The sequence below is a fragment of the Furipterus horrens genome, unplaced genomic scaffold (genome assembly GCF_987537825.1).
Source record: "Furipterus horrens unplaced genomic scaffold, mFurHor1.1.pri manual_scaffold_3, whole genome shotgun sequence".
Lineage (NCBI taxonomy): Eukaryota > Metazoa > Chordata > Mammalia > Chiroptera > Furipteridae > Furipterus > Furipterus horrens.
The window spans coordinates 19,520,698-19,548,284 of NW_028327173.1; the positions used below are offsets into that span (position 1 = coordinate 19,520,698).

A 27,587-nucleotide genomic window follows, 5' to 3' on the forward strand; every position below is an offset into this window, starting at 1 on the left:
TATAATCAGCTATGGATCTGTCCTCACCTACCCTAGACTGTGGGTAACTGGAGGCAAGTCTGGCCCATCACAAACACCCCTAGTACCCAGCGCAGCACCAGCATCCAGGTGGGTGCTCTCCAGGTGAGTGGAGTTCACACCTTATCTGGGAGACATCATGGTGCTTACGTGGCCCATGATTTGTAATCAGAAACAGTGCCAAGTCATGACACTGCCCAGCTGGACACAACCCCCTGTGAGTCTCTTGACTGAACAAACAGGTGTGTGTGTGTGTGTGTGTGTGTGTGTGTGTGTGTTGGGGCTGATGGAACCCCGCCCACTCCATATCTGAGGAACCACATCAGCCCAAGAGAAGCATGTCGCTGCTTTATTAAAACTTCTTCCCCGTCACACACAAAGCAATTATGTGAGCAAGTATTGGTGGGGAGCTCCTTGCACAGCCCTTTCCCTCTGTACCCCACAAAAGACCCCAGAGAGCCCATTTCTGTGGCCCTATATCCACCTTTGGGTCAGCTCCCTCAGGACCCCTAGCCCTCTGGGAAGCAAGCAAAAGAGAGGGTGCTGGGGCCCAAACCTTCCCTGCAGCTCCAACACCAGTCCCCACAGCAAGGTCTGCACCCACAAAGAATTTGCCTGTTTTGACTGAACTAACACGTAGATTTGGTCCAACAAATGGATTCACCTGATTTCAGGGTTGAATTTCTGCTTGATCACAAGCCTCAGGCAGAACCAGGTCACCTACCACCAGACTGGGCTGTGCAATGGACTGACAGCTCCTTACTGGAGATGGCCGTGGTGGAGGCGACCCATTTCATGGAGTCCACTGCTATGTTATGCTCTGACCACGTGTGACTGCTCTGACCACATGGCGACAGTGACAACTCTTAAGCAAAACCATGCTTGTTTGTAGAGACTGTTGGATGATTAAAACCACTGTTATTTCCTGGAACTAGCTGTTGAATGATGATTTGGCAATTGTCTGAATGAATTTTCATTTGAATTAACAATTATTCAGCCACTTGGAAGTACTAAATTGATCAGAGGGGGCAGCCAGTTATTGGATTGGATTGAATTGTATGGTTTGGGAGATAATCTGACTTTTTTATTATTATCAAATTTAATCCCTATTCTAAATTGACTGGGTTAGCCAACTTGATAATTATTTGAGCAAACTATCTGAAGAGCTTAAACATATGGATTTGGTGGGAAGGACTAACTGATGATCACTTCACTAAAGTGCTACGTGAACTGACAACTATTTACAAACCAGTGCAATGGACTGTTGTAATCTGACCAAATTATTTTACTGAACTGACAAGTATATGTTTTAAAAATTTGTCAGCCACTTGGTTAAACTGGTCAAGCTGAAAATTACTTAACCAAATGCACTGAATTCAGAATAATCAATTGTTTAAACAAATGTCAGAGCTAATCAAAATAAGCCAAATGTTGTTGGACTGAATCTTTAAGAGACCCAAGGAGTCATTCAGCCTAAAGGGTTGACCCAATTGTGAGCATCTCCCAGGCCCCACAGGAAAAGCAGGCCAGCGAGGGGTACACAAGCAGATTGTCCTAAAGTCAGCTGGGTGGTTCACCCAGGCCACAGGGCCACGAAAACGAAGAAAGAAGCGGATTTCGAGGCAGCTCCGCCTCTCCAATCTCCAGGGCTGTCACACCTCGGAGTACGGGGGAGGTGCTGAGTCCACCTCCAGAGCCTTGGGTGGCAGACACACAGCTTCTTCATAGGACGGCAGGACCACCTGTGACAGACAGAGATGAGGGTTGAGAACTGGTCAGAAGGAGCCACACCCCTCACAGAAGGATGCTGATGACCAGCACACCTTGTATACTTAAAACTTGTGTACTGAATATGTGCTAGGCATCGCATGCACCAGACAGGTGCAATTTCTGTCCCTGTAATGAACAGACTTGCCTCTGCCTGTTCAGCATCAAGTCTCCTTGTTTTGATCACAACACACCATTTTCCCTGGGAAAACATTCTCAGCCACACGCTTTCAGAAGAATTGACTCCATCCTTCAGATCCAGAGGGTGGACATGTGACCTGGGCATTTCATCCTCTAGCTATCTATGGTCATTGGTCTGGGGATAAGCTTGTGACCCAACCTGGTCCCATCAGAAATACTCCCGGAACTTCCTTTCTGCTGGGGTAGCTGAGAGGATGGATGTCCGCTAGGAATTTGGGCAGCGATTTTTGCCACCACGAGTGAAGGGCTGCCTGAAAATGGAGCCAACGCTGAGGAAAGTAGTCAAGAGATGGAGAGGATGAGATCACATCTGGATGTCCGACACATATATTGGGCTTTCAAGTTCTGTGAACTAATAAATTCTCTTGTTTAACCTAAGTCAGACTGAGTTGGGTTTCTGCCACTTGCAACCAAAAACATCTTGACTAATACAACACCCATTTTACAGATGAGAAAAGTGAGTCACAAGTAATTTAAACCAGCTGCCCTTTCCCCATCACTTCTCCAATCAGCTGCACTTCTTCCCTCTGCCAGGAAGACCCCTGCCCCTTTCCCAGCTAACTTGTACCAGTTGACAGTCTAAGACTTGGTCAAATGTCACCTTCTCCAGGAAGCCTTTGCTGATAACCCAGATGAGACCAGCTGACTCCTCTGTGGTTCCATTGCCCCCATGTGCTACACTGAGTTGTAATCAAATTTCTGTGTCTAGATTCACTCCGGACTATTCACTCCAGACTATCCACTTCCCTAGAATGGGGTGGCATCTTAGTTTTCTCTATAATCCCAGGACTGGATATGAGGCCAACAAAGAGGAAGAAGCAGAAAATGTTGAATGCACGCTTAAGTGAAAGAACCCTAAGCTATCAGAGCTGAACGAGACCTTCATATTTCTTTTGGTCCAAACCTCATCTCATAAGTAGAGACACAGAGAGGCACAGCAAGGGAAAGAGACTTGCCCCAAGTGACACAGTGAGTGGCAGAGCTAACAGTTGCTTCCCGCCACCTCACTACCAGGCTCACCTTCTGCAGTATCTTGGAGCTGCTCTTCTCCTGGGCTGAGTTCATGTGCTTGATGAGTTTGTAACATCTCCACACACACTTGAACATGTAGACCTGGAAAAGGCTGAGATCAGGCTATGCATTGCTGACCCTGCTCCTTACTGTCCCAGCAGACCTGAGACAGATGCTGAGCACTTCTTGGGGAACCCTCGCTCACCCCAGGATGCAGCATCCAGCTGCTGTAGCCCAGAGCCCTACATCTGCCTGTCCTAACTAATCCAGGTATTTCCCTTTTTACTACCCCACAGATTCAGCACAGGAAGGGGCTTTGTGGAGGTTTTGGAGCTATGCTCGAGCCCCCCTACAGATCCAATTTGTCTACCTCTGGGGACTAAAAACTTACTACCTCCTGAGACAGCCTTGCTCATCTTGAGACAGAGCTCACAGTGGGAAAGGTTTTCTTTCTTTCTTTCTTTCTTTCTTTCTTTTTTTTTAAGATTTTATTATTTTTAGAGAGGGGGTAAGTGAGGGAGAAAGAAAGGGAGAGAAACTTTGATATGAGAGAGAAACATCAATTGGCTGTCTCCCGTATGCGCCCAAACCAGGGACTGAACTCACAACCCAGGCATGTGCCCTGACCAGGGATCAAACCAGCAACCTTTCACTTTGTGGAATGATGTTTAATCAACTAAGCCAGGGCGGGAAAGGTTTTCTTGAAAATTGCTTATGATATCTTGTTTTTAAAAGCAGATTACAAAATAGTGTATGCAGTAGTATCCCATGTTTATAAATACAAAAAAAATTGTATGTAAAGATGTATATATCTTTCAGGTGTTTTAAGCAACTGCTTCCTCTCAGCAGTTGATACAAGAATTGGGGAGATGACTTCCAGAGCAGAGAGTGAGGTCCCAGGGCCATGATCAAGGAAAAATAGCCAGTAGTTCTCTCTGTGCCCCAAATTGCCTCCTAAGGAAGAAGAGCAGGTCCTGGCAACTGGAAGGTCTCTTGTTGTATGGAATCTCATACTTAGAAGAGGCAAAAACACATAAAACGAAGCATAAAAGAATGAAGTATTAAGGGCCAGGGAAAAATCAAGTAGGTGGAGAGTGGCCGGTGAGGCAGAGTGAGGGGCCCTGAGAGAACCCCCTCCATCCAAGGAGAAGAGGGGCAGGGAGATGGGCTATGTGGTGGGGTTTGGGAAGCTGTTCTCTAGTTGAGTGTGCGATGTAAACCCCAACACTGGTTTCCCCCCAGCCTTCGGGGAAGTTCTCACTGCACATCACTAATGCACGTGGACTTTGAGGAAAGGTTAAAAGGAACGAAATTCTGTTTCCAGGTTGGCATTAGGTGAGGCCAGAGACTGCTCAGGGCCTCCGATGAAAGAAGGCAGTGACATCTGCTTACACCCACCCACGTAAAAGACTGGGTGAGGCCCTGGCCAGGTAGCTCAGTGGTTAGAGCATCATCCCAGTGCACCAACGTTGTGGGTTCAATTTTTGCTCAGGGCACTTACAAGAATCAACCAATACATACATATTTATGTGGAAAAACAAACCAATCTCTCTCTCTCTCTCTCTCTCTCTCTCTCTCTCTCTCTCTCTCTCTGCCTAAAAATGAATAAATAAATAAAAACTTTTAAAGGCTGGGAGAAAATGCACTCAGGTATCAGGGAGTGGTGGTGGATGGGGGGCTGATCATCTTCTTGCTGCTCATCTGTAGTTTCCAAATTTCTACAATGACTCTGTTACTTTCACAGAACACTTTTTAAAAGCCCTTTCTTCTGTTGAGTCAATATCAGCCTCCCTGTGGCTTCAGGCCACAGGTCCCAGCTGTGGCCTCTAGAATCCCCATGAGAGTCCTTGAGTATTTGGAGAAAGTGATCATATCCCCTTGAGTCCCCTCTTTTCCAAGCTGAATTGCCCTGGTTTCCCTGACTCCCTCAGACGGCCCAGTTTTCTCGCCTCTTCATCCTCCTGTTTGTGCTGCTCTTAACACACTCCAGTCTGTCACCATCTCCCTAAGAACCAGGACCGGGAACTGGACTCTATCTTCTGGGTCTGACCACCCCAAAGAAGAATAAAACCATTTCCCTCCCTCTTTCTCATCCTGAAACCTCTAGTAATATGACCTCAGAACCCGCCTCCATTTTGGTGCCTCAATCACATAAAACTGTGACTTGGGCAAAGCAAGACTTTTTATGTCCCTTTCACAGAGGAGACCTGAGGCCCAGAAAGAAGTGACTTGAAAAGTAACCACACAGCTAGTGAGGGGAGAGCTGGTATTCAAACCCAGGTCCTTCTGAATCTAATTCCAGACAGAACAGTTCCACCTTCCCTAGATCAGGGCCTCTCTGGGTCACAGTTAAGTCCCTGACGCCTGAATGGAGGCAGTCTTTGCAGATCCACTTCCTCTAAGTGGGGTGTCCCTGAGGATCCCAGCTCAGAGGAGCTGGTGTGGGGACGGCTGGAGGAAGGGGCCAGAAACAGGGAGGGTGGCAGCGGGAGACATACCTCCCTGCCTCCAAACAGGGCAGCGCGGGTGGCTCTGGGGCTACACAGCCTCGCCGCCCCTCCCAGAGCCAGGGAGCAGGGGCCACTCACCTTCAGGATGAGGACGGTGATAAAGGCGATGGAGAAGATGATCATCACCTTGATGAACTGGTTATAAGCCATTCCCTCCTGGCTGGGCATGTAATTCTGCAAAAGATTTGGGAGTCACGTCAGTGCCTTTGGCCACAGTGGAGGAATGACAAGCCTGCTCTCCACCCGTGCAGGAACATGTGTGTGGGCTGATCCTGCAGGGCCCTGGGAGACAGATGCTACTTACCATCAGCCCCAGCCACAGGGGAGGAAACCAAGGGAAGTAGATGCAGCTGCTGCCTGCCCAGATGGCCCTTACCTGGTGGTGCTCCCACCCCCCAGCTGGCGGTGGGCATGGCCTTCTCTAGAGCACAGTCTTGGCTGATTGAACCCCCTAATCCTGAAGTACCTGCAAAATCGACCCCTCCCCTAGGGGCAGCTCATGAGTAGTGATTAAGGGAGGCCCGTTACTGCTCACAAGGGGATAGCCTCTATGGCATTTGCAAACACGTGCACACAACCTTTGATACTCTTGCCTTTGAAAGGCAGAGCTCATTTCCCGTCCCTAGAGTGTGAGCCAGACCTAGAGACTCACTTCTCACAAATAATAGAAGGTGGCAGAGGTGGGTATGACCTCCAAGACATAGCTGTTTTCTCCTTGCTCTTCCTCTCAGATACTCACTAGGGGGAGCCGGCAGCCATGACATGAGGATGCTCAAGAAGACTTATTAAAGGTGCACAGAGAGTAGAATTCAGGCAAAGAGCTGACAGCCATGTGAGTAAGCCATATCGGGGGGGGGGGGGGGGATCCTCAGACCCAGCCACACCTCCATTGTTGGCAGCCCCATCTCCATCTCAGGTGTGACTTCATGAGAGACTCTGAGCTTGAACAACCCAGCAAAGCTACTCCCAAATTCCTGATCCCCAAAAAGTTGTGTGAAATAACAACTGTTCATTGTTTAAAGTTACTATGTTTGGGGAGAATTGGTTAGACAATAATTTAAAAATTAGTATTATTTCTGTGGTGCAATTCACACTCCAAGGCTCTCTCTGGGATCGGGCAGGGCTACTCCTGAAGCCACATGTCTGCCTGGCTTCTTCCTGTGTCTAACCCATTTCCCTCACTTTTTTCAAGGTTTTCCTAAGCATTCTCGCTCAATAAATCACTTGTACAAAAATCCTCCTCCCAGGCTCCACTTCTAAGAAATCCAGCCCAGTCTAAGCACTAAAGCACAGAGAGGGGAAGCAACTAGCTCAAGGCCACACAGCCAGTGATAGGCATGGACCCTTGGCCCAGACTTACCATGTGGTTCATGGACTTGAAGTTGAGATAGGTTGGCACTTCCATGTAGGAGCTACAGAGGGTCAGGATGCTCAGGCAGAAGTCCAGCAGCTGCAGGGTCATCAGTGGGACCTTGGAGGGGTGCTTAGGAGGACAAAGACAAGGAGGAAGACAGATAAGCAATTAAGCCCCAACTAGAGGCCCAGGTATTGTGGGACAGGCACATGGGGGGGCCTTAGCTTGAGACACTGTCTTGGCTAGAGAGTTCCAGTTGCCCTCTAGTCCACTGTCCCCAGAAAGAAGTGGATGCCCATTGCTCAGATGTTCACATTGAGGGTCGGTGGCAGACTCCAGGATTAGAACAAGGGTCCTGGCTGCCTGCCCGGGGCCCTTCCACGGTACAGCTCCAGTCTTTTCAAGGACAACAGTTGGGGACAGTGTGGAAAGCAGCTTTGGGGAGCCACATCAGTGACTGGCACAGCCATCATGGGCAGCCCACTGTGGGCGCTCAGGTGGCTTTAATCATCTTCATCTTCCTTTAGAACTTGGTTACAGAAGAGAGACAAAGGGCAAGGGGCTGAAAGGGGGTATATGCCATTTCTTCTGCAGTGGATTCACCCATGGCTGGCATTTGTGTGAGCGCCCTCTATACACTTTCCTCAATTAATGCTGCTAGGACATATGGAGCAGATGGGGTCACAGACCCATTTGACAGAGGAAGGAACTCTGGGGTGCTTAGGAGGGACTCAGGGACTTGCTGAAAGTCACCAACTAGGAAGGGGCCTAGGGGGGGCTTCCCATCACTGCCCAAGCCCCCCCCCAACCACAGGCTGGGTGGGTGGAGAACGGGGCTGTGTACTCACAGTCGGACCCCGGGAAACAAACTTGAGGTAGGCGGGCAGCTCCACATAGGAGCCCAGCAAGGTGAACAGGCACAGCAGGTAGTCCATGATTTGCAGGGACATGAAGGGCAGCAGGTACTTCTCCCGGTTCTGAAAGACAAGCCCAGCACTGTCAGGGTGTCCCTTGGACACTTCCCCATGCAGCCTGATGTCCCCATGCGCCCACTCACCAGGAGCTCCCTTCCCTCCCAAATTCTCCTATCCCACGTGGATCCACATGCCTTCCTCTGAGGGCGACTCTGGGGACAGGGAGGAGGCAAGACCCAGGCCCTGAGAGCAAGGAGCCTTGGTGCCCAGGAGGCACAAGAACAGTCCCCATCTACAGAGTAACTGCTCCAGGGGCTCTAGGAGCAGGCTTGACTCAGCTCCCTTTCAAGAACTCAACCAGGATGGGTCATTTTGAAGAATGAGAAGGGATCAGAGAGGACTTCCTGGAGGTGAGGACACCAGGGTGAATCTGGAAAGAAGCAGGAGGGAAAGGGGGAGGGTACCGCAGGCAGACCAGCCAGCATGGACGAAGGCCCTGAGGTGGGAAAAAGCCTGCAAGACTGACAGTCAGGCACTCCTACATGCAGGCACTCGTGGGGACGACCAGTCATAGTAAGAGGTCCTGAAAGGCTGAGGCTGAAGTCCCTCTCCTACAACTGAAAGCAAGTGACCATTGTGACCAGTATGACTGCATAGAAACCCACCGTTGGGGATAAGGTGACAGAAAGGGTGATTTTGTGGCTTCTCACATGGTTGCCTCAAATCACTCGGGAGGTGGCCAAACAACCCAGACTGAGTTTCAGAGCTTCCAGGGATGACCCAATGCATTTTTCTAGCTGGGCCATTTACGTTTCTGCACATACACATGGGAGCCACCCTGAGCAAGGTGGAATCCATCCCTGGGGTGCAGGGCCAGGAGAATGGCATTAGCCAGAGGTAACAGAGACATTTCATGCAAAGTGGAAACATTCTAACCAAGCACCAAATAATTGGCTGTCTCCTGGCCCTGAGAGTTCCAGGCCATGTCTTCCCGGGAAGGGCCCTGTTTCCGGTCCTGGCTTCCTGCCTCCCTGGGGCTGAAGGACAGGTGGTTCCTCTTGCAGGAGGCTGGGCCACAGCCTGTCCCTCTCTCATCCTCTCACAGGACAGAACTAAGCTGGATGCGCCTACACTCCCCCCTGGGCTTTGTCCCCGCATGGATGACAAAACCCACTGCCTTCCCCCCTCTCCTCTCTCCTCAGAATGGCTCTCCCTCTTTTCTCTATCAAAATTCCCTGCCTTGGTTTGTAGTATAAAAAGGTGTGGGCCACCAGTGATGATACCTAGGGTACAGATGGGTCCCCAAAACACCCACTTCCCACCTTCTCAGCAGCCAATTCCGCCCGCCCAGTGGGTATGACTAGGAGGGAGCAGGAAAGCACCTGGGGCCCCGCAGTCCTGGCTCCCCTTCCCCCCCTCCCCCTTCCCATTCTCCTCCCCCACGGGGCCCTCACCTTGACCACACCCATCAGCAGGCTCACACTGATGACAAAGAGCATGGCAATGAGCAGGAAGCTGGAGATCAGGTCAGCTGAAAGGCAAGGGAGAGTTGTGAGAGACCAGAGGTGCCCCAGGGAACCCCATCGGGCTCCAAGGATGCACTTTGGGAACTACAGGTGTGGGGGCTATGACAGTGAACCAGAAAGCCCAGGCCCTGCGCCTTGTAATTCTCAGTCTTAAGAGGCTACAAAGATGCAAACAGAACATTTCGGGTGAATAAGAAGGTATAACAAAGCATCCGGGCTGGGGAGTGGAGGTCTGAGGTAACCTGGGAAAGCCTCTGGGGAGGTAGCCTATGAGCTGAGTGACAAGGAGTTCAGGCAGGGGCCTGAGCCAAGGTGAGGTGAGTGCAGCTGGAGTGCAGGTACTCAGGGGGGGCCTGGAGGGAGCCTGGAGGGAGGTTCAAATGAAGGCTGTGGCCAGACAGGGCAGCAGGGGCTGGATTTCATGATTTTCTTCCAGTGTGGTGGACAGCCATCAATGGGTATAAACAGGAGAGTCCTGCTGTCACCGTTCTAAGCTGGTTAAGTTTGCAAAGCGCCACCCTAGCTGCTCCCACACCTCGGAACCCAGGTCAGGGCAGGTGCGAGAGCCTCATTTGCAGATATAAGATCTGAGGCTCAAAGAGAGGAAGTAGCAGATCCTCAAACCCCAGTCAGTCTACCCTCAGCCAAGACGCCCTCCCCTCTCCTTGTCTGCTTCCCCTTCCTGTCCCTTGGACGTACCAATCCTGAGGTAGCTTGTCTGGGAGAATTTGCAAGAGGCTTTGCCGCGGGCCACCTCCACAGAATGCTCAATGAACAGCAAGACACTCATGATCTGGGGGCAAAACAGAACATCAGTCAGCCAGGGTCTGCACCGCTCTGCCGCCAGCCCCCTCCCTCCTCAAGGGAGTATGTCAGGGGCGTGTGGGGAGGCTCGGTCCTGGAGAAGATGGAATGGCAGGTCAGTAGGGCATCCTGGATAAAAGTGTGGCCTGTACAAGCTTGTGGTTATGGTTCTTTCTCTTCCCAGATGTGTGAGTTGGGGCGAGTTACCTGACGTCTCTGTGCCTCAGTTCCCCCTCTGTAAAATAAGGACAACATAGGAGCTACCTTGGGAGACTATTACAAGGAGTAAATGAGAACAACCCAGTAGAGCCCTAAGAATCATGTTCTCGTTAAAGCATAACTGGGACTATTGAAGGTCAGTGTTAAGAGGAGGTGGGCAGCATCCTGGGGTCTTAGTCACAGCACCTGAGCATCAGAGAGCTCCAAGTCCTCAACACAGGCCCGGGAGCATCCGACCTGTGAATCCCCGGGCATGCCCTCCGAAATTCATCTCTCGTGGCCCCTCAATTTCCCCACCTGCAAAATGAGGATAATACCACCTGCCTCATAGGGTTGGAGTGGGACCAGATGGGCTATAATTCACCCACAGTGCCTGCCAGATCCTAAGCACTTCGACTATGCTTTCTATTATTATTACAATTATCCCCCCTGGACTGTAGGTTCCTGTGTATCTCTGTAGGTTCCTGTGTCTCTCTTGTTCACTGCTCTTGCTGTTTTACTTGATGAATAAGTGGATGGATGGACAAATGAACCCCATTCCCTCAGGGGACTCCTGCTGAGAATAATGGAGAAGGGGCAAATCTGATGGGCATGAATGTTGGGGTGATCCTACCAGCTGCTGAAGTCCAGCCACAAAACTGCAGTTTAAAAGGACCTTGGAGGTCACCTTGACCATGACCTCCACTTTCCAATGCGGGAATCCTGGCCATGCAGCTTCTATTTAAATGCTTCCAGCCATGGGGAGCTCATCTCCTTCTGTGTGGTCATGTCCTTGCAGCCAGCCTTCCGCCATTCCCCCACCAAACACACACAATTCTCTGGGTACCATCGACCCACACTGAGAATGAGACTATCTCCTCCCTCCTAGTAGCTGTCCTACCTCTATTAATATGTCCTACATTGACACTGGCTTCCAGGCAGCCCTGCACTGGTAACTCATGCTCAGCAGAGAGGCAACCCGACACCAACCATCTGTTTCCCCCTTGCTGACTGTGTGTTTTTTTAGCTCAGACACAGGTCTTAACTGGTCTTCCTGCCATGTTACATCCTGTTCAGTGGGGCAGAAAGGGACAACACAGAAGCGTAATGAACAGCTGGGCTCCAGTCAGAGATGGGTTTGAAGGCAGGTCACTATGTGACCTTGGGCAAAGTCACTCCACCTCTCAGTTTCTCATCTAGAAAACGGCCATCACTGGAATTAGTAAGGGATACATTGCATTGTATTTGCAAAGAACTGAGCTTGGGTCCTGGCAATAGGTGCTCAGCAAACCTAATCTGCTTTTGACTGGTGCGAGTTTACAAGGGGTAGGCAGGCAGTACCAGGCGCAGGGTGCCAGGAGGCCGAGAGTGAGTCCGCTCTAGCTGCCCCACTCCACCTGGGTAACCAAACAGGCTTTGTTTCACCAGGAAGGATGACAGCAGTCTGGAGCAGAAAGGCAGCTGTGGTGGGAGCCTGTGGCTGGCACCCACAAGAAACAGCCCAGAGAGGCAAAAGCTGCTTCCTCAGCCCCTCTCCTCCCAGTTTCACCTTTAATGAAGGAGAGTGGAAGAGAGGCAGACAACAGTTCAGTCCAGGCCAGAACAGGGCGCCCTGCAAGCTCCCCATCCTGGGGACTGTGCAGGCAGAGCACAGATGATTCCCAAACAAGCTAGACCCAAAAAGGACCACACCAAGATGCATCATAATTAAAATGCCAAAGGTGAAAGATAAAGAGAGAATCTTAAAAGCAGCAAGAGAAAAGCAGAGAGTTACCTACAAAGGGGTGCCTGTAAGACTATCAGCTGACCCAGACAAGGTAAAGCTAAAGGAGTTCATCATCACCAAGCTATTATTATATGAAATGTCAAAGGGACTTACTTAAGAAAAAGATCAAAATTATGAACATTAAAATGGCAACAAACTCACAAGTATGAACAACTGAATCTAAAAAATAAAAATAAAATCCAACTAAGCAAACAACCAGAACAGGAACAGCATCATAGTTATAGGGATCATTTGCAGGGTTATCAGCTGGGAGGGGGAAGGGGGAGAAATGGGGAAATGGTGCAGGAACTAAGAAGCATAATCGGTTGGTACAAAATAGACAGGGGGAAGTTTAGAATAATATAGGAAGGGTGAAGCCAAAGAACTTATATGCATGACGCATGGACATGAACTAAGGGGGGTGGGGTTGCTGGAGGGAAGCGGGGTATTGGGCAGAGAGGAGCAAAGGGAAGAAAAAATTGGGACTACTGTAACAACATAATAAAATATACTTCAAAATTTTTTAGGAATGTGTCAAGGAACTAGTATAAATGACCCACGGGCATGGACAACAGCACAGGGATTGACTGTGGAGTGGAGGGCAGGGCAGGGCAGGGGAGAACAACAGGGGGAAATTGGGAAAACTGTAATAGAGCAACAATAAAAAAAGGAATTTAAAAATTTTTCAGGAATGACTAAAGAATATGACTGAAACATTTATAAATTCAGATATTGTTATCCTGAGACCCCAGTGGTCACCTTGAGCATCACCCCACTTTGGAGACCACTGCTAACGCCCAAACCTCCCTGCCTCCCCCAATTTCTCAACTCTGACCCTAAACCTCTCTCACGACCCTGCCACCATGCCTGCAATCCTGCATTAGCATCCCAACCACCCCTCCTGGCTGTCCTGGGACCCCAGCCAGGGGAGGGGAGGGGAGGGACATTGGTACCGCCTGACTCCACATGGGCCAGGTGCACCACCCTCACCGTCCCAGTGAAGGGGCTAGTCTTAATCCTCCCACCCCCATTTCAAGGGTGAAAGCAGGGCTCAGAGAGGTCCAAGGCTGCCCAGCTTGTAATCTATAGGGCCAGGATTCAAACCCAGGCTGAAGGGCCCTAGATCTGATTCTCATCCCCACAGCCCTGTCCGCCCAACCTCTCCAAGCCTCCTGGCTCTGCCTGAGGCCTGCCCCCCACCCCACTCCCGTGCCAGTGCCTCAGTGGAGTCAGAGAGGGCACCCATCTCCTCTCCCCTCGGCAGACTCCTCTCCCTCCTGCAGCTTATGGAAGCAGCAGCAGCAAGCATGCACTGGTATTTCTACTTTCGTAAAGACCATCTGTGTTTAAAAACAGCCCCACTCTTCGCCTATTTCACCTGCTCAACAATCCTGTAGGGGAAGGGAGATGATTCCATCCTCATTCACCAGATGAAAACCCTGAGGCTCAGAGAAGGCAAGAACCAACCCCAGAGGGAGGCAAACTCAGGGCCTGACTCAGACCCTCCTCAGACTAACCTTCAACAAAGACACCAGTCAGTCCCCAATCCAGGAGGAAGATAGGGGACTCAGCTCCCTAGGAGACGGATTGGAGAGAAATTTATATTTATTGAGCACCTACTGTGTGCTTAGGTCTGTACTCACATGGTTGCATCACAAATTCCCAAATCCTGCAAGAAGGGCAACGTTTTCCCAGTGTTACAGATGAGGGAATGGAAGCTTGAGAGGAGGACTCACGTGTTCCGTGCCTGTGTCATGTGACCCCAGCTGACATTTGAACCCTGGTGCCTGTGCTCCCAGGGTCCAGGGCGCCACCACTCAGGGCCAAGTGGCTTCTCCAGGGCCCTGCCCCTCAACTGTCTGCCCATGCTCCCCCAGCCCTGGATACTCAGAGCTCAGGACAGCAGTGAGGCCTCACCCACTGCCTCACTGCTGTCCTACCCTAGCCAGGTCCTGGCTCCTCCCTGGCCTCAGTTTCCCCCTCCAGTCAATGAGCAGAGTCATCCGATTTGCACCCAGAGCCACCGGGATGAAGTAACACAGGAGAGTCAGGGGAGCGGAGCTTTTGCAAATTGTGGCACATCACTCCCAGGCTCCCAGGTCGGAGCTGCCTCCTGCTCATCAGACAGCCCTCGTTGCTCCACCCAAGTCTGGAGCCAAGAGTCATTTGCAGTTCTGGAAAAGTACCTGGCTTACCTGCAACATATCCTGGGAGAGGCCTGGAATCCCCAGGAGTCCAGATTTCCCAGGCCCTCATTTTCCTCTCACCTCCCCCTACCCACCCACCCCCACTTCCGGTTTCCACCTGGACACAGCACCACCCTTGTCCGGAGCTTGAAGGGCAAGGCCGGGCCGTGACAACACTCTCCTAGAACAGGGCTTCTCTCCTCCTACAAAGCCCAGACAGACAGCAATCCCTCACCCACCTGTTCCTCCATTAGAGCATCCTCTCACACACTATTCCTTAATTCTGCATGGTGAGATCACATGGTTAAGAGCTGGAGTACTGGAGCCAGATGCTCCCAGGCCTAAGCCAACGTCTATGCCCTTGAGCAAGCCACTAACCTCTCTGAGCCTCAGTCTCCTCCTCATCAGGGAAATGGGGGTAATAAACAGACCTGCCTTGTACAGTTGCTCTCAGGTCGGATGGCAGCTGGCACAAAGCCGGGAGTACAGCAAGACTACTGGGCAGTGTTCATTAATCCGTGGGTGTTCATTCTTCCCTTGTTCGTTCATCCAGTGGGCACATACCACCTCCAGGCTCTGTCTGGATAAGGCACTAGCCCTGGCCTGCAGGTGTTGAAGACCCGGGGGGGGGGGGGGGAACCTGATGGGTGACCAGAGTGTTCAGAGCCGTAACAGGGGACACCCAGGAGGTTTAGGGTCCCTGATAAGGGAGTGATCACCACTGCCTGGAAGACTCAGGGAGGCTTCCACACACGGGAAAGGCTGGAGCATGGCTGTGAAGGATAAAAAGAAGTTTTCCAGCCGGGAAGAGAGAAGAGCATCGCAGGAAGAAGGAGCATCACATGCCAAGGCCTGACGCCTGGCTGTGCAGACCCAGGGGCTGAGGCGGGGTGGGGGGGATGCCTCCTCCCTGAGAGAGGGGACGTTACCAGTGGGGAAATGAAGCTCAGAGAGAAGTAGTAAGCAGCTGAAGGTCACGCAGCAAGACAGTTGCAAAGCCAGAACCAGCCTCATGCCTCCTGAGGCCCAGTCGGGGCTCAGGCTGCATGACTGTGTCCCTGCCGGCCGCACCGGCCACCCTCTCTGCCACCCCCGGTCTCTATTCCCCTTTTTTACTTCTTTTAGCTGCTTCTCCCTGGTTTCTGTTCCCATTCCCACCCCCACCCTGTCCCTTCTTTCTCAGTAACAGGCACAACTTCCCTAAACTGAGCAGTGGGGCAAGTGGCCAGGACGCCAAGAGACATGCTGTTTGTTTTCCTGGTGGCTCTGAGGAGCAACCAACAGCTTGAGCTGAAACAAAGGGGACCGGGGTTTGTAGGAGGGGAGGAAAATTGGGGCGGGTTGGGGGGATGGGGGCACTATTCCATACGGCCCCAGCCGTGCTGGCGGCAATGCCACGGCTGAATGTGCTGGGGGAGGTTTTGGTCAAGCAGGGCGGACAAGGGTGACCGTGCTGGGGGGTGCAGACTGGCTGGGTTTGGTGTGGTGGGAACAGTCGTGGTCATGGGAGCAGGGATCATAGTAGTGAACGTGGATGCAGCCGCCTTAGCGGGGGTCACCCTGGTGACAGCAACTGCAGAGATCACGTGGCCTTGCTGCTGCTGCTGCAGATGTCAATGGCGGCGGTGCCATCAGGATAGGATGGTAGTGATGAAGACCAGAGTGACGCCAGACCTCTCAATTCTGGGGTTCAAATACCAGTTCCCTCTTCAGAAGGTGGGCCCATTCTCTTGGGCCTCCTGGGGGCTCAGGACCCAGCCTTTCAGGAGCAGGCAGAGACACCCCCCCCCCTCAGAGGTTTCAGGGTGTAAAACGGACGGAGCGCGCCACTCTCAGCGAGCACCTCCTATGTGCCAGCCGGGGCGAGGGCTCGCTCCTATCCATGCGCTTCGCTGCCTCCTCCCTACGAGTCTGTGCGATCTGGATTGCCCCCCCACACACACACTTTCCTCCGAGGAGAGCAGGGTCCTGCGTCTGACTTCGCAGAGGTTGCACAAGACATCAGGCCCCGGGCTGGTCCTCAACCCTTCCCCTACAGGTTGCAAAATGGTCCCAAGTGCACATCCTTTCCTGCCCCCTCTTCCTTTTCACTCGGACCTCCTGGTCAGAGGGCCTTGGGGGCTGAAGGGCTCCTGCACACTTAGGCCGTCATCATTATTGTTATCAGCCTCATCCTGAAGCTCATGACTCGCAACCTCCCAGGCCTACTTTGTTTTCCCTGTACATTCCCCCCACCCCCCCCCTCCTCCCCTACTGCCAAGTTGTCTGGAAGAAGAAGAGAACCAGATGCGTCAGCGGCAAGAGGAAGCTCCCCTCCCCCACCCTCACCCCATACTTCCTGTTGCAGCTTATCAGGGGCAACCGGGGCCATTCCCCAGCAGCGCTATCTCCCCAGTCACATCCCCAGCAGCCCAGATACCATCATGATGCGCCCCCCTCCCCAGAGCCAGGGGCCCGCACCTGCCCCAGAGCCCCACTTCTCTCCCGAGGCTGCTGCCCTGCGGTCCTCCCATCCTTGTCCCCTCCGCCTGGCCACTTCACTTCTCTGTGCCTCAGTTGCCTCATATGTAAAACAGAGAGAGGATGGATCCACCCACTAGTAGGACGGTTGTGAAGAGTAAGTGAGAAGACATATATATGTCTGCTCCCAAAAATGAAGGTTCAGACAGATGGACTGACCAGCAGAAGCGTTTGTGTGTGGAAACCCAACAGCAAGTCCCCGTGGCAGTGGCTGCTCTATTCATAACTGCCCCAAGTCGCAAGCACCCCAATATTCCCTCCCCAGGAGAACAGGCAAATACATTGTTATATATTCGTGAAACAAAGTATTTTACAGGTGGGGGCCGAGGGGATGAGCTGGCTGTACAGGGCGACGGGGTCAGCTCACAGACATGACGTTGAGAGAAGGAAGCCAGGACTGGCAAGCACAGCGGCGTGATCTCATTCTCGTGCGGTCCTAGAACCACACATGTTGGGAGAAGTCCGTGGGGGAAGAGCAGTGATGGGGATGGGGGGCCTGGGGGCCTCTGGGGGCTGGTCCTGTCTTATTTCTTAATCAGGATGGAGGTTGCACAGGTGTGTTCACTCTGTCAAAGTTCATCCTGATGTGTACTTATGATATGTCAATTACACACCAATAAAAGGTTTACAAAAGTAAAATCATCACCACCATGCCCTTATTACATGAAATGTTAAAGGGACTTAAGCATAATTGGTGTGTAGAGAGTGGACCGGGCGATGTTGAGAGTGGTAGACAAAATGGAGAAGCCAGAGAACTTACATGCATGACCCATGGACATGAACTGGGGGAGGAGGGTTGCTGGAGGGAGGGGGGGGGTACCAGGTGGAGGGGGGCAAAGGGAAAAAAATTGGAACTGTAATAGCATAATCAATAAAATATACTTTTTAAAAAAGTAAAATGAAACAGAGATTGGCTGGTCCCTACTCTGTGTCAGATCCTGGGGATTACAAAATAAAGCAGGCCAGCCAAGTCCTGGATGAAACTCTAGACCAGGAGCACAGGGCCACCGGAGCCACGGGTGGGAGCTGCCCTTGGGCAGGAGTAGGTGCTGGGAGCTTGGGCCCAGGAGTGGGGTCTTCAGTTTCTGAATGGTGTTAAGTCTTACAAGTTTCTCCCAAAGGGCAGTGGGAAGGGTGTCCAGGCAGAGGGAATGGCAGGAGCAAAAGCACAATTGGGTGAGACACATTCAGGAAACTGCCAGAAGTTTCTCCTGGGGAAGTATAACCGGGTGTGAGCCATACACCAGGCACACAGTAGGCCCCCAGGAAGTGGTAGGTGCTGTGTGGCTGGGCTGGCAGGAGAATGGAGGAGACGCAGGGGGAACACATGGTTTTACAAAGGTGGTGACTCTGGAGCTGGAAGGGACAGAAGAAAAGCAGTGCTGGCAGAAAGGGCAGCTCGTGCAAAGGCCAGGAGACCACAGAGAATGTAGATGACCCTCACCAGCAGCACAGAAATCGCCAGGACAGGAGCACTGGACAGGGGGCAGCTAGCTCTGGCCCAGGGCCACCTGGGAAGGCCAGTGTGCCATCCTCAGAGCCCCCGCCCTGCCTGTGCTCGACCTGTGGCAGCCAGCCAGGCATGGCCTCTGCCCTCTGACCTTCCAGACCTGCCCCTAGAAAAGAAGACAGGATGACCAGGAAGGGGTGCTGAGGGTCAAGTTCCTGCCCAATAAATTCCAGTGGCCTCTGCCACTCTTGGGTATGAAGAGTATGGAAGCCATTTGAGGGCGCAAATTCAGATTCAGCCTCAGGCTTGGCCTGAGCCTCGTCCTCCCCCACTTCCTGAGTATCTAGGAAAGCAGCCTGCACTCCAAAAACTATACCCGTAAACCATTACTTTCCTGTTTACATTCAGAGCAACCCACCCCCTGCCATGATAGTATTGCTATCACTACTGGGCATTAGGAGAGGCCAGGTCCTCCTCTAAACACTAGCCACACATCATTTCACCCTCACCTCAGCCTTGGGGGAGGTTCTGTTATCAGTCCCATTTTTCCCCGTTTTGCAGATGAAATAGGGACTGCGTCTTTCCATGGGAGCTCCATGTTAGTAAGAACAAGGTTCCCTGAATAAGAGGTACAAACTTCCAGTGATAAAGTCAGTAAACCCCAGGGGTATAGTGTAGCACACAGGGAATAGGCTCAGTAATATCGTAACAGCTTTGCCTGATGGCAGGCAGATGGTTACTAGACATATCATGGAGATCACATTATAAGGTATATAAATGTAGCATCACTATGTTGGGTGCCTGAAGCCAATATAATGCATGTCAACTATAATAAAAAAATTTTTTAGAGAAAATTGAATAGGACAAGCCTCCCAGATATTACAGCTGACACCTTTCCACCCGCAACCACCACCCCCCCTCACCACAGCCTGGAGCGGCAGAGGAGTCTGGCCTCTCTGAGCCTCAGTTTCCTCTTCTGTCAAGAGGGGACTCTGGTGACAGCTGCTGTTTGTGGGGCACTCACTAAGTGCCAGGTGTGTCTCCCACCTGGTTTCTTTTGAGTCTCTGAGTGACCCTGCAGGTCACGGTTACTGACCCCACTCGACAGGGGAGAACACTGAGGCTGGAGGGGGGGCATTGGCCCCCCAGCAGGCTGAGGACTGGGAGGGCAGGGGCCAGCACCCTCACTCTGCACAGCTCCTCAGTCAGCTTCATGCCTCATTAGGTGTTCTGTGCCCTACCCTTTCCCCAGACAGGGTAGGGTCCCCTGGGAGACCAACACAGGCCTCATAGTGACCTCAGAGCAAAGTTCTAGTTCCAGACCAATGCCCTGGGCTGAAAATAAAAGCCTCACTTCCTAGGAGCTTAGGACAGGGTGGTGACAGAGAAGCTTCGGACTACCCAGGCCCTAACCTCCAGCCACAGCCAGTCTGAGTGGGGGCTCGGCCCATGCAGCAGGGAGGACCCTCTCCCAGGCTGGTGCCTCCCCCAGCGGTGGCCCACTGACAGCAGCGACTCCCTCCAACCTAGGGGACCCTCAATGACTGGGGCCACGGCCCACCTCCCGTTTGCAGGAGCCTTTTCCTTCCCTTCCTTTGGGCCTGAGAACCAGGAAGTTGGGGAGAGTAGGAGGCCCAGCCTGGGGTCTGGCTCACCCTGGCTCACCCTGGCTTACCTCCCGCAGGTGACTGAGCATCATCACTTGGCCCACCAGATCTGGTGCAGCCCACAGAGCCCACCTGTGGTCACCTGAGTGCCTCTTCCCATTAGGCTAGTGAGTCCACTGATCTAGTGGGTCTCCAACGTCTTATAAGCTCGAGGATGGGATGCACACCCCAGAGATGAGGAGCACACCTTAGTTCCCTCAGCCGTGGTGCTGGGGAGAGGCAGCAACTCCCATCCTACCCCCACCAGCCTCCCCACCCCTCCAGGAAGGGCGCAGACCCTCAGCAGCAGCACAGGGCGAGACCTCTCTGTCCTACATGGGGGCATGGGGCGTGAAGATTTCTCTGCACCACACGGGAGCATCGAGTGTGAAAGTGAAGAATCTAACAGATTCTCATCCGGGGCTTTTCCCATCTGACAGTTGGGGCCTATTTTAAGGGCCCAAACAGCTGAAATTTGAAAAGAAGAGGGGCCTCTATGGTCTGCTCTAACAGCCTACTCCAGGCACTTGCCTGCCAGCTGCCTGCCCCCCTGCCCCCTGCTACTCCAGTGGGGCCACATCAGCTCAATACCCTGAAATGGTTACCCTTGAGACAGGAACCACTAGCGCTATTTAATGGAGGAGGAAACTGAGGCCCAGACAGCAAAGGCACTTGCCTGCTCGAGGTCACATCAAGAGTAAGTGATAGAGAAAAGTCTGTGATCTTTTCTATGCCAAAGTGGGGCAGAGAGAGGAGCCCTGGAATTCTAAGGAAGACAAATGGGGGCGGGGGGGCTTCCTGGAGGAGGAAGCTTCCTTTGAGCTGGAACATAAAGAAGAAATGAAGGGCCTCCAAATACTTGGACCAACCCTAGCCAGGAAAAAAGTTCATTTTTTTCTTTCACTAGTTAACCCCACACAACTGTGAGCCAGTACTGGCGACCTGGAGCGAGGCCCTGACCAACCCTCCCAGACCTCCATTTTCTCATCTGTGAAATGCAAGAATGGGTCCAAGCAGAGGTCCATCATTTTTTCTATGAAGCCTGAAAAAGCAAGGGACTTGGTGCAGTCCCACCCCTGCTGACCTCTGCCATTTTACCTGCCATGCCCTTTCTTTCCCAGCACACCCAAGTGTAGTCCTGCTCATCTTTAGCACTTGGGCTGCCTCCAAGAAGCCTTTCCTGAATCCCCAACTTCCACCAGGGGCTGGATGAAGATCCTGCATCTGTGCCCCCATAACAGCCATCTCTGTCATCCATCAAAGTGTCATCACAATTGTTCCTGGAGGGCACAGGCCATGAATGAGTCAGGCCTGGATCCTGACCTGGGGCCTGGGGCTGAGCACATAAAATGAAGACATGTTTGAGACCGGATCTGCACTCACTAGAGATTCCTTTAAATAAAAGAGGTTGCCTTACTATTTTTTTTTTCAACTTAAAAAGTAGCACACTTGAGCAACCACATAAATAAAATAGCATTTGGTTATAACCCAAAGTGTAAAATAAATATCCATGAGTCCCTGCTGATAAAAATATAAATCAATCATTTATTTATATAATGAATGAGAAGAACAGACAAACCTCCTGGAAGAATGTGAAATAATTTATGTAGCTACTCTCCTCCAAGGAGGGGAAGCAAACCTCCCCATTCCTCACGTGGGAACTGTGCACAGTGACTTCCTTCCAAAGAGGATAGTATGGGGGAAGGGTAGTAACTTTACAGGGGAGAAGCCAGGTGATCAAGGTCAAGATTGACAGTGATATGATGTGCTGAGAATGGTCTTCCTCTCCCAGAACACGATACTCAAGGCCAGCCATGCGAAAACTACCAGACAAGTCCGTTTGAGGAATATTCGACAAGATGCATCAGCAGTGCCCCTCAAAACTGTCAAGGTCATCCAAAACCAGAGAATCTGAGAAACTGTCCCAGCCAAGAGGAACCTAAGAACTAAAGGTAACATGGGAGCCTGGATGGGATCCTGAAACAGAAAAAGGGCATTAGGGGAAAGCTAAGGAAATCTGAATGAAGTATGGACTTTCGTTAATAGTGTACAATAGCAACTCAATGGTGACAAGTGTACCTTATTAATGTAAGATGTTAACAATATGGGAAACCTGGTGTGGGGTATTCAGGAACTTTGTGCTATGTTCAAAACTGTTCTGTAAAATCAAAACCATTCCAAAATAAAAAGTTTATTTTAAAAAGTAGTAATGCTCATTGTACCAGATGTGGAGAATAGAGAAAAGAAGAAAACAGTTAGAGCTCACAACCCTATAACCCAGTGACTACCAGGGTCAGCACCCGCTCCTCCCTCCTCACGCAGCCCCCCTTGCTACATGGTTGAAATCACTGCAGGTGTAAGCTTTTCATCAAGCGATGCACTTCTAATGGAGTTCAAGGCACTTTAGAGAAGAGAGGCCAGGGAGGAAGATATTTCTGGGCAAGGAGGTCTTCCAGGGGTCCCCATCTTTTGCCATTGACTTAAGGACATGCTTTGAGTTGCCAGACAAACCAGGACCAAAAAAAAAAAAGTTCTCTGACTCCCCTACCTGCGCAAGTTTGGGTCAGAAATCATCTGTGGCCCAGGGAATCGTCTACCCAAACCCAGCAAAATCCTGAGGAAGGCCCTCCAGCCACTGACACTGGAAGGTCCTCCAGCAATAACTCTCCCGATGACTCCACAATGTGTGACACTGTCCCAAGCCACCAAGAGGCCTATTTAACTCTCCCCAGAGAGGCCAAGTCTACAAATAGCTCAAATGTGCAGGGTTGTCACCCTTGACTGGCTGCAGATTAAGACCAACCCAATGATCAGCACATCTGGAAGGTGGCTTCCCTTTTTCCATCCAGATGTTCAAGGCCCTGACAGCACACCTGCCACCCGACTTCTGGGCCACAGGAAAGCCCCCAGCCCCACCCCTTTCTGGGAAGGAGCAGAAGCCTGTCATAGAGGGGACAGGAGGATGAACCCCCACTGGAATCAATTAAGGACCCCAACCCAGAGATGACTGCCTGAGCCAGGTGTACAGCTTCCAGGCTTCTCCTCTCTTCTCATGCCTTCTACTCTAGGACATCCCGTGGCTCCCCGTGACTCACATTAGTGAGTGTTTCTCACCTGAGAGCAACTTGGCCCCCAGGGGACAGTTGGCAATGTCTGGAAATATTCTGGGTTATCACAACTGGAGGGTGCTACCAGCGTCTTGTGGATGGTGGCCATGGATGCTGCTAAACATCTTAAAATGTACAGTTCAGTCCCCACAACCAAGAATTCCTCAGCCCAAAATATCAACAGTGAAGGCCCAGGCTCTAGATCCCTTGTCACTCCAAGCCCCTGTCACCGCCTGCTCCTCAACCTAAAACCTCTGGGTTGGTCTGTGTAGTGTCACCTGCCCAAACCACTGTCCTTCAGCCTCCACACCTCTGCACACCCATTCCTCCCCCATCCATACTCCCCACAACTCAACTATATGCCTCTGCCAGTGGCACCACCTCCAAGAAGTCTTCCCTGATCTTGCCCACAGATTCTCCAGCTCTGTGGGCAGGCACCCACATCACTTAATGTCATGTATGTCATGTCACTGATGTCATGTACAGGTGAGGACCTCAGATGGTGTGATCAAGAAGAAACCTTGAGAGTCACAGAGTCCAGGGTTTTCAGTGCGGCCTCCTGGCCCAGGCAGCCTGCAAGTGGATTTGGCTTGGCCTGCACAGGCTTTGTTTGTTTGTTTGTTTGTTACATTGAATTAGTCACCAGCATGGAAACATCAGAAAGCATGACATCAAAGCCCATGTGCCCCACTTCTCTAAACATCAGAAGAGCCGCTGCCAGGGCCCAAGTTCCTTCGTGGCAACAATCGGCGGAAACAGAGAGCAACCGCCAGAGAGGACCTGGCACAAGCTCCCCAGGTCCCACTACCCTCACTCACAGGACCTGTCTGTCTCCTGGAGGCACTGGAGTTTGAGACCCCCGAGCCAGTCCACACCCCCTACACACCCTTCATTCTATAAAGGAAAACTGAGGCCTGAGAGAGACACTTGTCCAAGGTCACACAGCCAGTTAGTGGCAGTGCATGCCTAAAGATCCAGGGCCCTGCTTCCCGTGGGGCCACTTCTGCATACCACACTGATCTTCTGAGAATGTTGCACAATCTCAGAGCTTAGAGGGACCCTGAGGATGTGGTGTGGGGACAGCCAAGGTGCCATTTGCTTCTCTCAGAATTACTCTTGCATTGGCAGAAGCTAAGCAGGGTGACATCTGAGCTCCTCCCAAAACCAGCCTTCTGGGATCTGACAGCTTAACTCCAGGTGTGCTGGCAGCAAGCTTCATGTCTGCTCCACTGCTAATAAGGAGGCCTTAGCTCTGTGTCAGGCACTGTCTTATAGATATCAATGCCCTTAATCCTCTCAACCAACCTATCAGAGGTTGCTGTATGCCCATTTACTAGAGGAGGCAACTGAGGTTCAGAGAGGTTAAGTAAGTAGCCCAAGGCTGCACCACTTGTAATGGTGAGGACAGAATTTGCACACAGCTGTCTGGATCAAGGCTGTGTGCACCAAACAGCACCACCCTCTGAAGGCTGAGCTCTTGCCACAGCCTTGCCTGTCTAGCCTGCGACAGGAAGCAGATGTAGCCAGATCTAAGTGTTTATAGCAGCCCAGCGCAGCATGTGGATTTAGGTTAATTTTGAGGAAGCCCTTCAAGGCTCATGAGAGAACTGTTAACCACAGCCCATGAGTCACCTTGGGAGGAAGGTGCGTGGGCCTGGGGGAGCTGAGTATGGCTTCGAGTTGTGGAATAAGGGAAGAGGACCTGTATATGACAGAACAGAGACCTCGACCTTCAGACACTGAGATGGGGTGACCTCTGGCTCTGGGGGCCAGGGGCACTGTGACTCACCCAGAGTCAAGACTCCACACCTGAGAGGTACACACCGACCCCAAAGTGGAACCACTGGGCCTGTTCTCCCTCAGGTTGCCCCACAAGAGACTGGGCCAGGCAAGCCCCCCTGTTCATTGGCACAAAGTCTCAAGTTTTCCTGGTAGGGAGAAGACAGTGGTTTACCCAAATTGTAAACTAAGAGGACTCCTTCCTCCCTCCCATTGGAAGCACAAAGGAGATTCCCACTTGTTAGCCCAGGCCCCGCAGTGGGGAAGAACTGGAGCTGTGCCTGTGGCCTGGCCCTGTATCCTGGCCGCATCCCAGCCCCCATTTCTCCCAAGACTCCTGGCTCCCGAAGCACCTTCCCATCTAGGGTTCCTTTTGTACCTGGTTGACCTCGTAGCTGCTATTTTGTCCCATTCTACAGAGGCAGAAACTGAGCTTCTCTTGCAACAAGGACCCCCTACTTCCACCTCTGCTGCACTCAGAGGCTGCTGCAGGGTCCCCTTCCCCCAGTAGACAGAGCGGGAGACTGAGACCCAAGCAGGACCCCCCAGAAAGGTGGGTGGTGAGCAGTGGCCATCTAGTTGGAGGGGGTTCAGTAGATCAGGGCCTCTCTCGCCCACACTCACACGCACACACGGTCTCCCTGGGCCTGCCCCACACTCACCACATGGTAGATAGCCAGGGCGGTGGTGGCAATGCGGGCGTTGAAGCAGCAGCAAGTCTGGCGGATGGCCGTCCTGGGGGCCATGGTGCTGCTGCCCCCTCCTCCGAGGCACTGAAGGGGAAGAAGCCCAGCTCCTGGAGCAGGACAGAAAAGGGGAAGCTGTCGGCTGCCCTCCTTACTTCCTTCCTGCCCCTCAGACAGGCAGGGGCAAGGGCGTCACAAGTGGGGCGGGGCAGCTGGGAAGGGCCACCGCCTGCCCGGGAGCACCACAGCTGGCCCTCTGCCCCTGCCCACAGGGACTTCCTGGGGGTGGGGGGTGCAGACCCGTGCACCCTCAGCGCCTACCTCCCGTGCGCCAGGGCTGGGGTTTAGGCAGTCTCTGGATGTTCGCCACCACCCTTGGAAGCAGGGATTGTTACCAAACTCATTTCCAGATAGAAAAACAGAGGTGCAGAAAGATCCAGGCATTCACCCCAAATCACACAATAATGCCAGTGGCAGGATTCAAACCCAGGTCTGGCAGGCTACAAAAATAACTATTAGCTACTAATTCCTACCTGTTCTAAGCATACACCTGGATTAAATCCTTTGATCCTCACCTCAACCCGTTGAGGGAGGTACTGTTACTATCCCTGTTTTATAGATTGAAGAATCTGGGGCACAAAGATGGGAAGTGATTTTTCCAAAGTCACATAGCTAGCCTGTAGAGGAACAGAGATTTGAACCAGGGCTGGCTGCTACTAGAGACTGCCCTGCAGAGTTGGTGTTCCCTTCATTCTCCCCTTAACCTCAGAGAGAAGCATGTTCTTCCTGAGCTTTGTCCAAGCCAGAACAGAAGAATAATTACTAAGCAGATCTATCAAGTGTGTGTGTGTCAGACCCAAGCTAGGCTCTTCCTACAGCTGGGTGATTAACGCCCCACAGCAATTTAGGAAACCCACAGTAAAACCTCACTTCGTGGGCCTCAAGTCCCCCAATGCTCACATGCAATCGGGGATTTTTTTGCCTCACTCTTGGGAAATATTGGAATTAATAAACCATGACTATTAGGCAGGCAATACTGGGATCTATATTCCCTGTCAGATGATAAATTATCCATATTACAATAAGGGAAGGGAATATGAGGCCCTTGCAAGATTCCTGTAGGAAGTCTGCTCTATCTAGATGCTGAGTTCACTTGCAAAGTAAAGCATCTAGTGGAGAACACTGTAGGACCTGCTATGAAATCCTGCCCACACATGAGGTCACGGAGTTAGGATTGGCCACTATGGCCGCCAATTATTTCTGTCCCAGGAGAGGTTATAAAAGGTCTCTAAGCTCCTCCTCCTTGACAGGAGTTGCTCTGTCGGACCCACAAAACTTGTCCAGTGGACTTGATCAAAACTTTCTCTGCTTGCCAATGAAACCAAAGGCGCTCTGCCAGCATGGGACTCCTGGGTGACCCAGCCAATCCCTTCCCTACTTCATTTTCAAACCTGCTTATTTTTCATCATAGGCTTTGCTGAGATTGGACATTGTAGAAAGGTGGTACAGTGTAATGGTTAAGCACTTGAGCTCCAAGGCTCATGGCCTAGGTTCAAATCCTGGCACCTTCTGGCTAGGTAGCCAACATAGCAAGAAAAGTTCTATTTATCCAAGAGCACCAGGACCAAAGTGACTGGGGATGAGGAAAGAGGGACCTGGAGGGCCCTGAGGCCATGCTGAGGAATCTGGATTTAAGTGTGCTAGGAAGCCATTTGAAAATGCAATTCCATATTCAATGATAGGCATTGAAAATGTTATGATTTGGTGAAACTGGAGCAGGTCTGGAGCCAATTCCTGAAGAGAAGACCCAAACCCACTGCTGGTATGTGAGAACCATTTTATATGGTATACAGATGAACACTTCATTTTTATGATGATAAATTCATTTTAATGTGCATTATAAAAATACACATAACCAGCCCATAAATTCTGTGATTTCCCATTTATGGGAGTAATATAAGGTCTCATTTTAAAACAGACACATTTAAGTTAAGAAAAAGCATAATTCAGTTTAAAGAAAAATATCAAGGCAGCTGCAGGCCAGGAGGCAGGCTGATGTGGCAAACAGCCGCAGAGATGGAATGGGCATCACCGGATTAGGAATCCTGGTGGGTGAGAAATCCCACAGAAGCTGTGTGATCTCGG

The 27,587-nt window shown here is 51.6% G+C and overlaps 1 protein-coding gene across 1 annotated transcript; it reads right to left on the reverse strand.

Annotated features, from left to right (window-relative positions):
- Window positions 1-345: 345 nt before the first annotated feature.
- Window positions 346-25,606, reverse strand: LAPTM5 (lysosomal protein transmembrane 5). The gene is made up of 8 exons (XM_090268968.1): window positions 25,419-25,606; window positions 10,001-10,094; window positions 9,230-9,306; window positions 7,710-7,838; window positions 6,868-6,990; window positions 5,586-5,681; window positions 3,007-3,099; window positions 346-1,760 (listed from the first exon to the last, which is right to left on the reverse strand). Exons 1-8 carry the CDS (start codon window positions 25,500-25,502, stop codon window positions 1,671-1,673), a joined length of 786 nt encoding a protein of 261 aa, XP_090125094.1. The 5' UTR covers window positions 25,503-25,606; the 3' UTR covers window positions 346-1,670.
- Window positions 25,607-27,587: the final 1,981 nt, after the last annotated feature.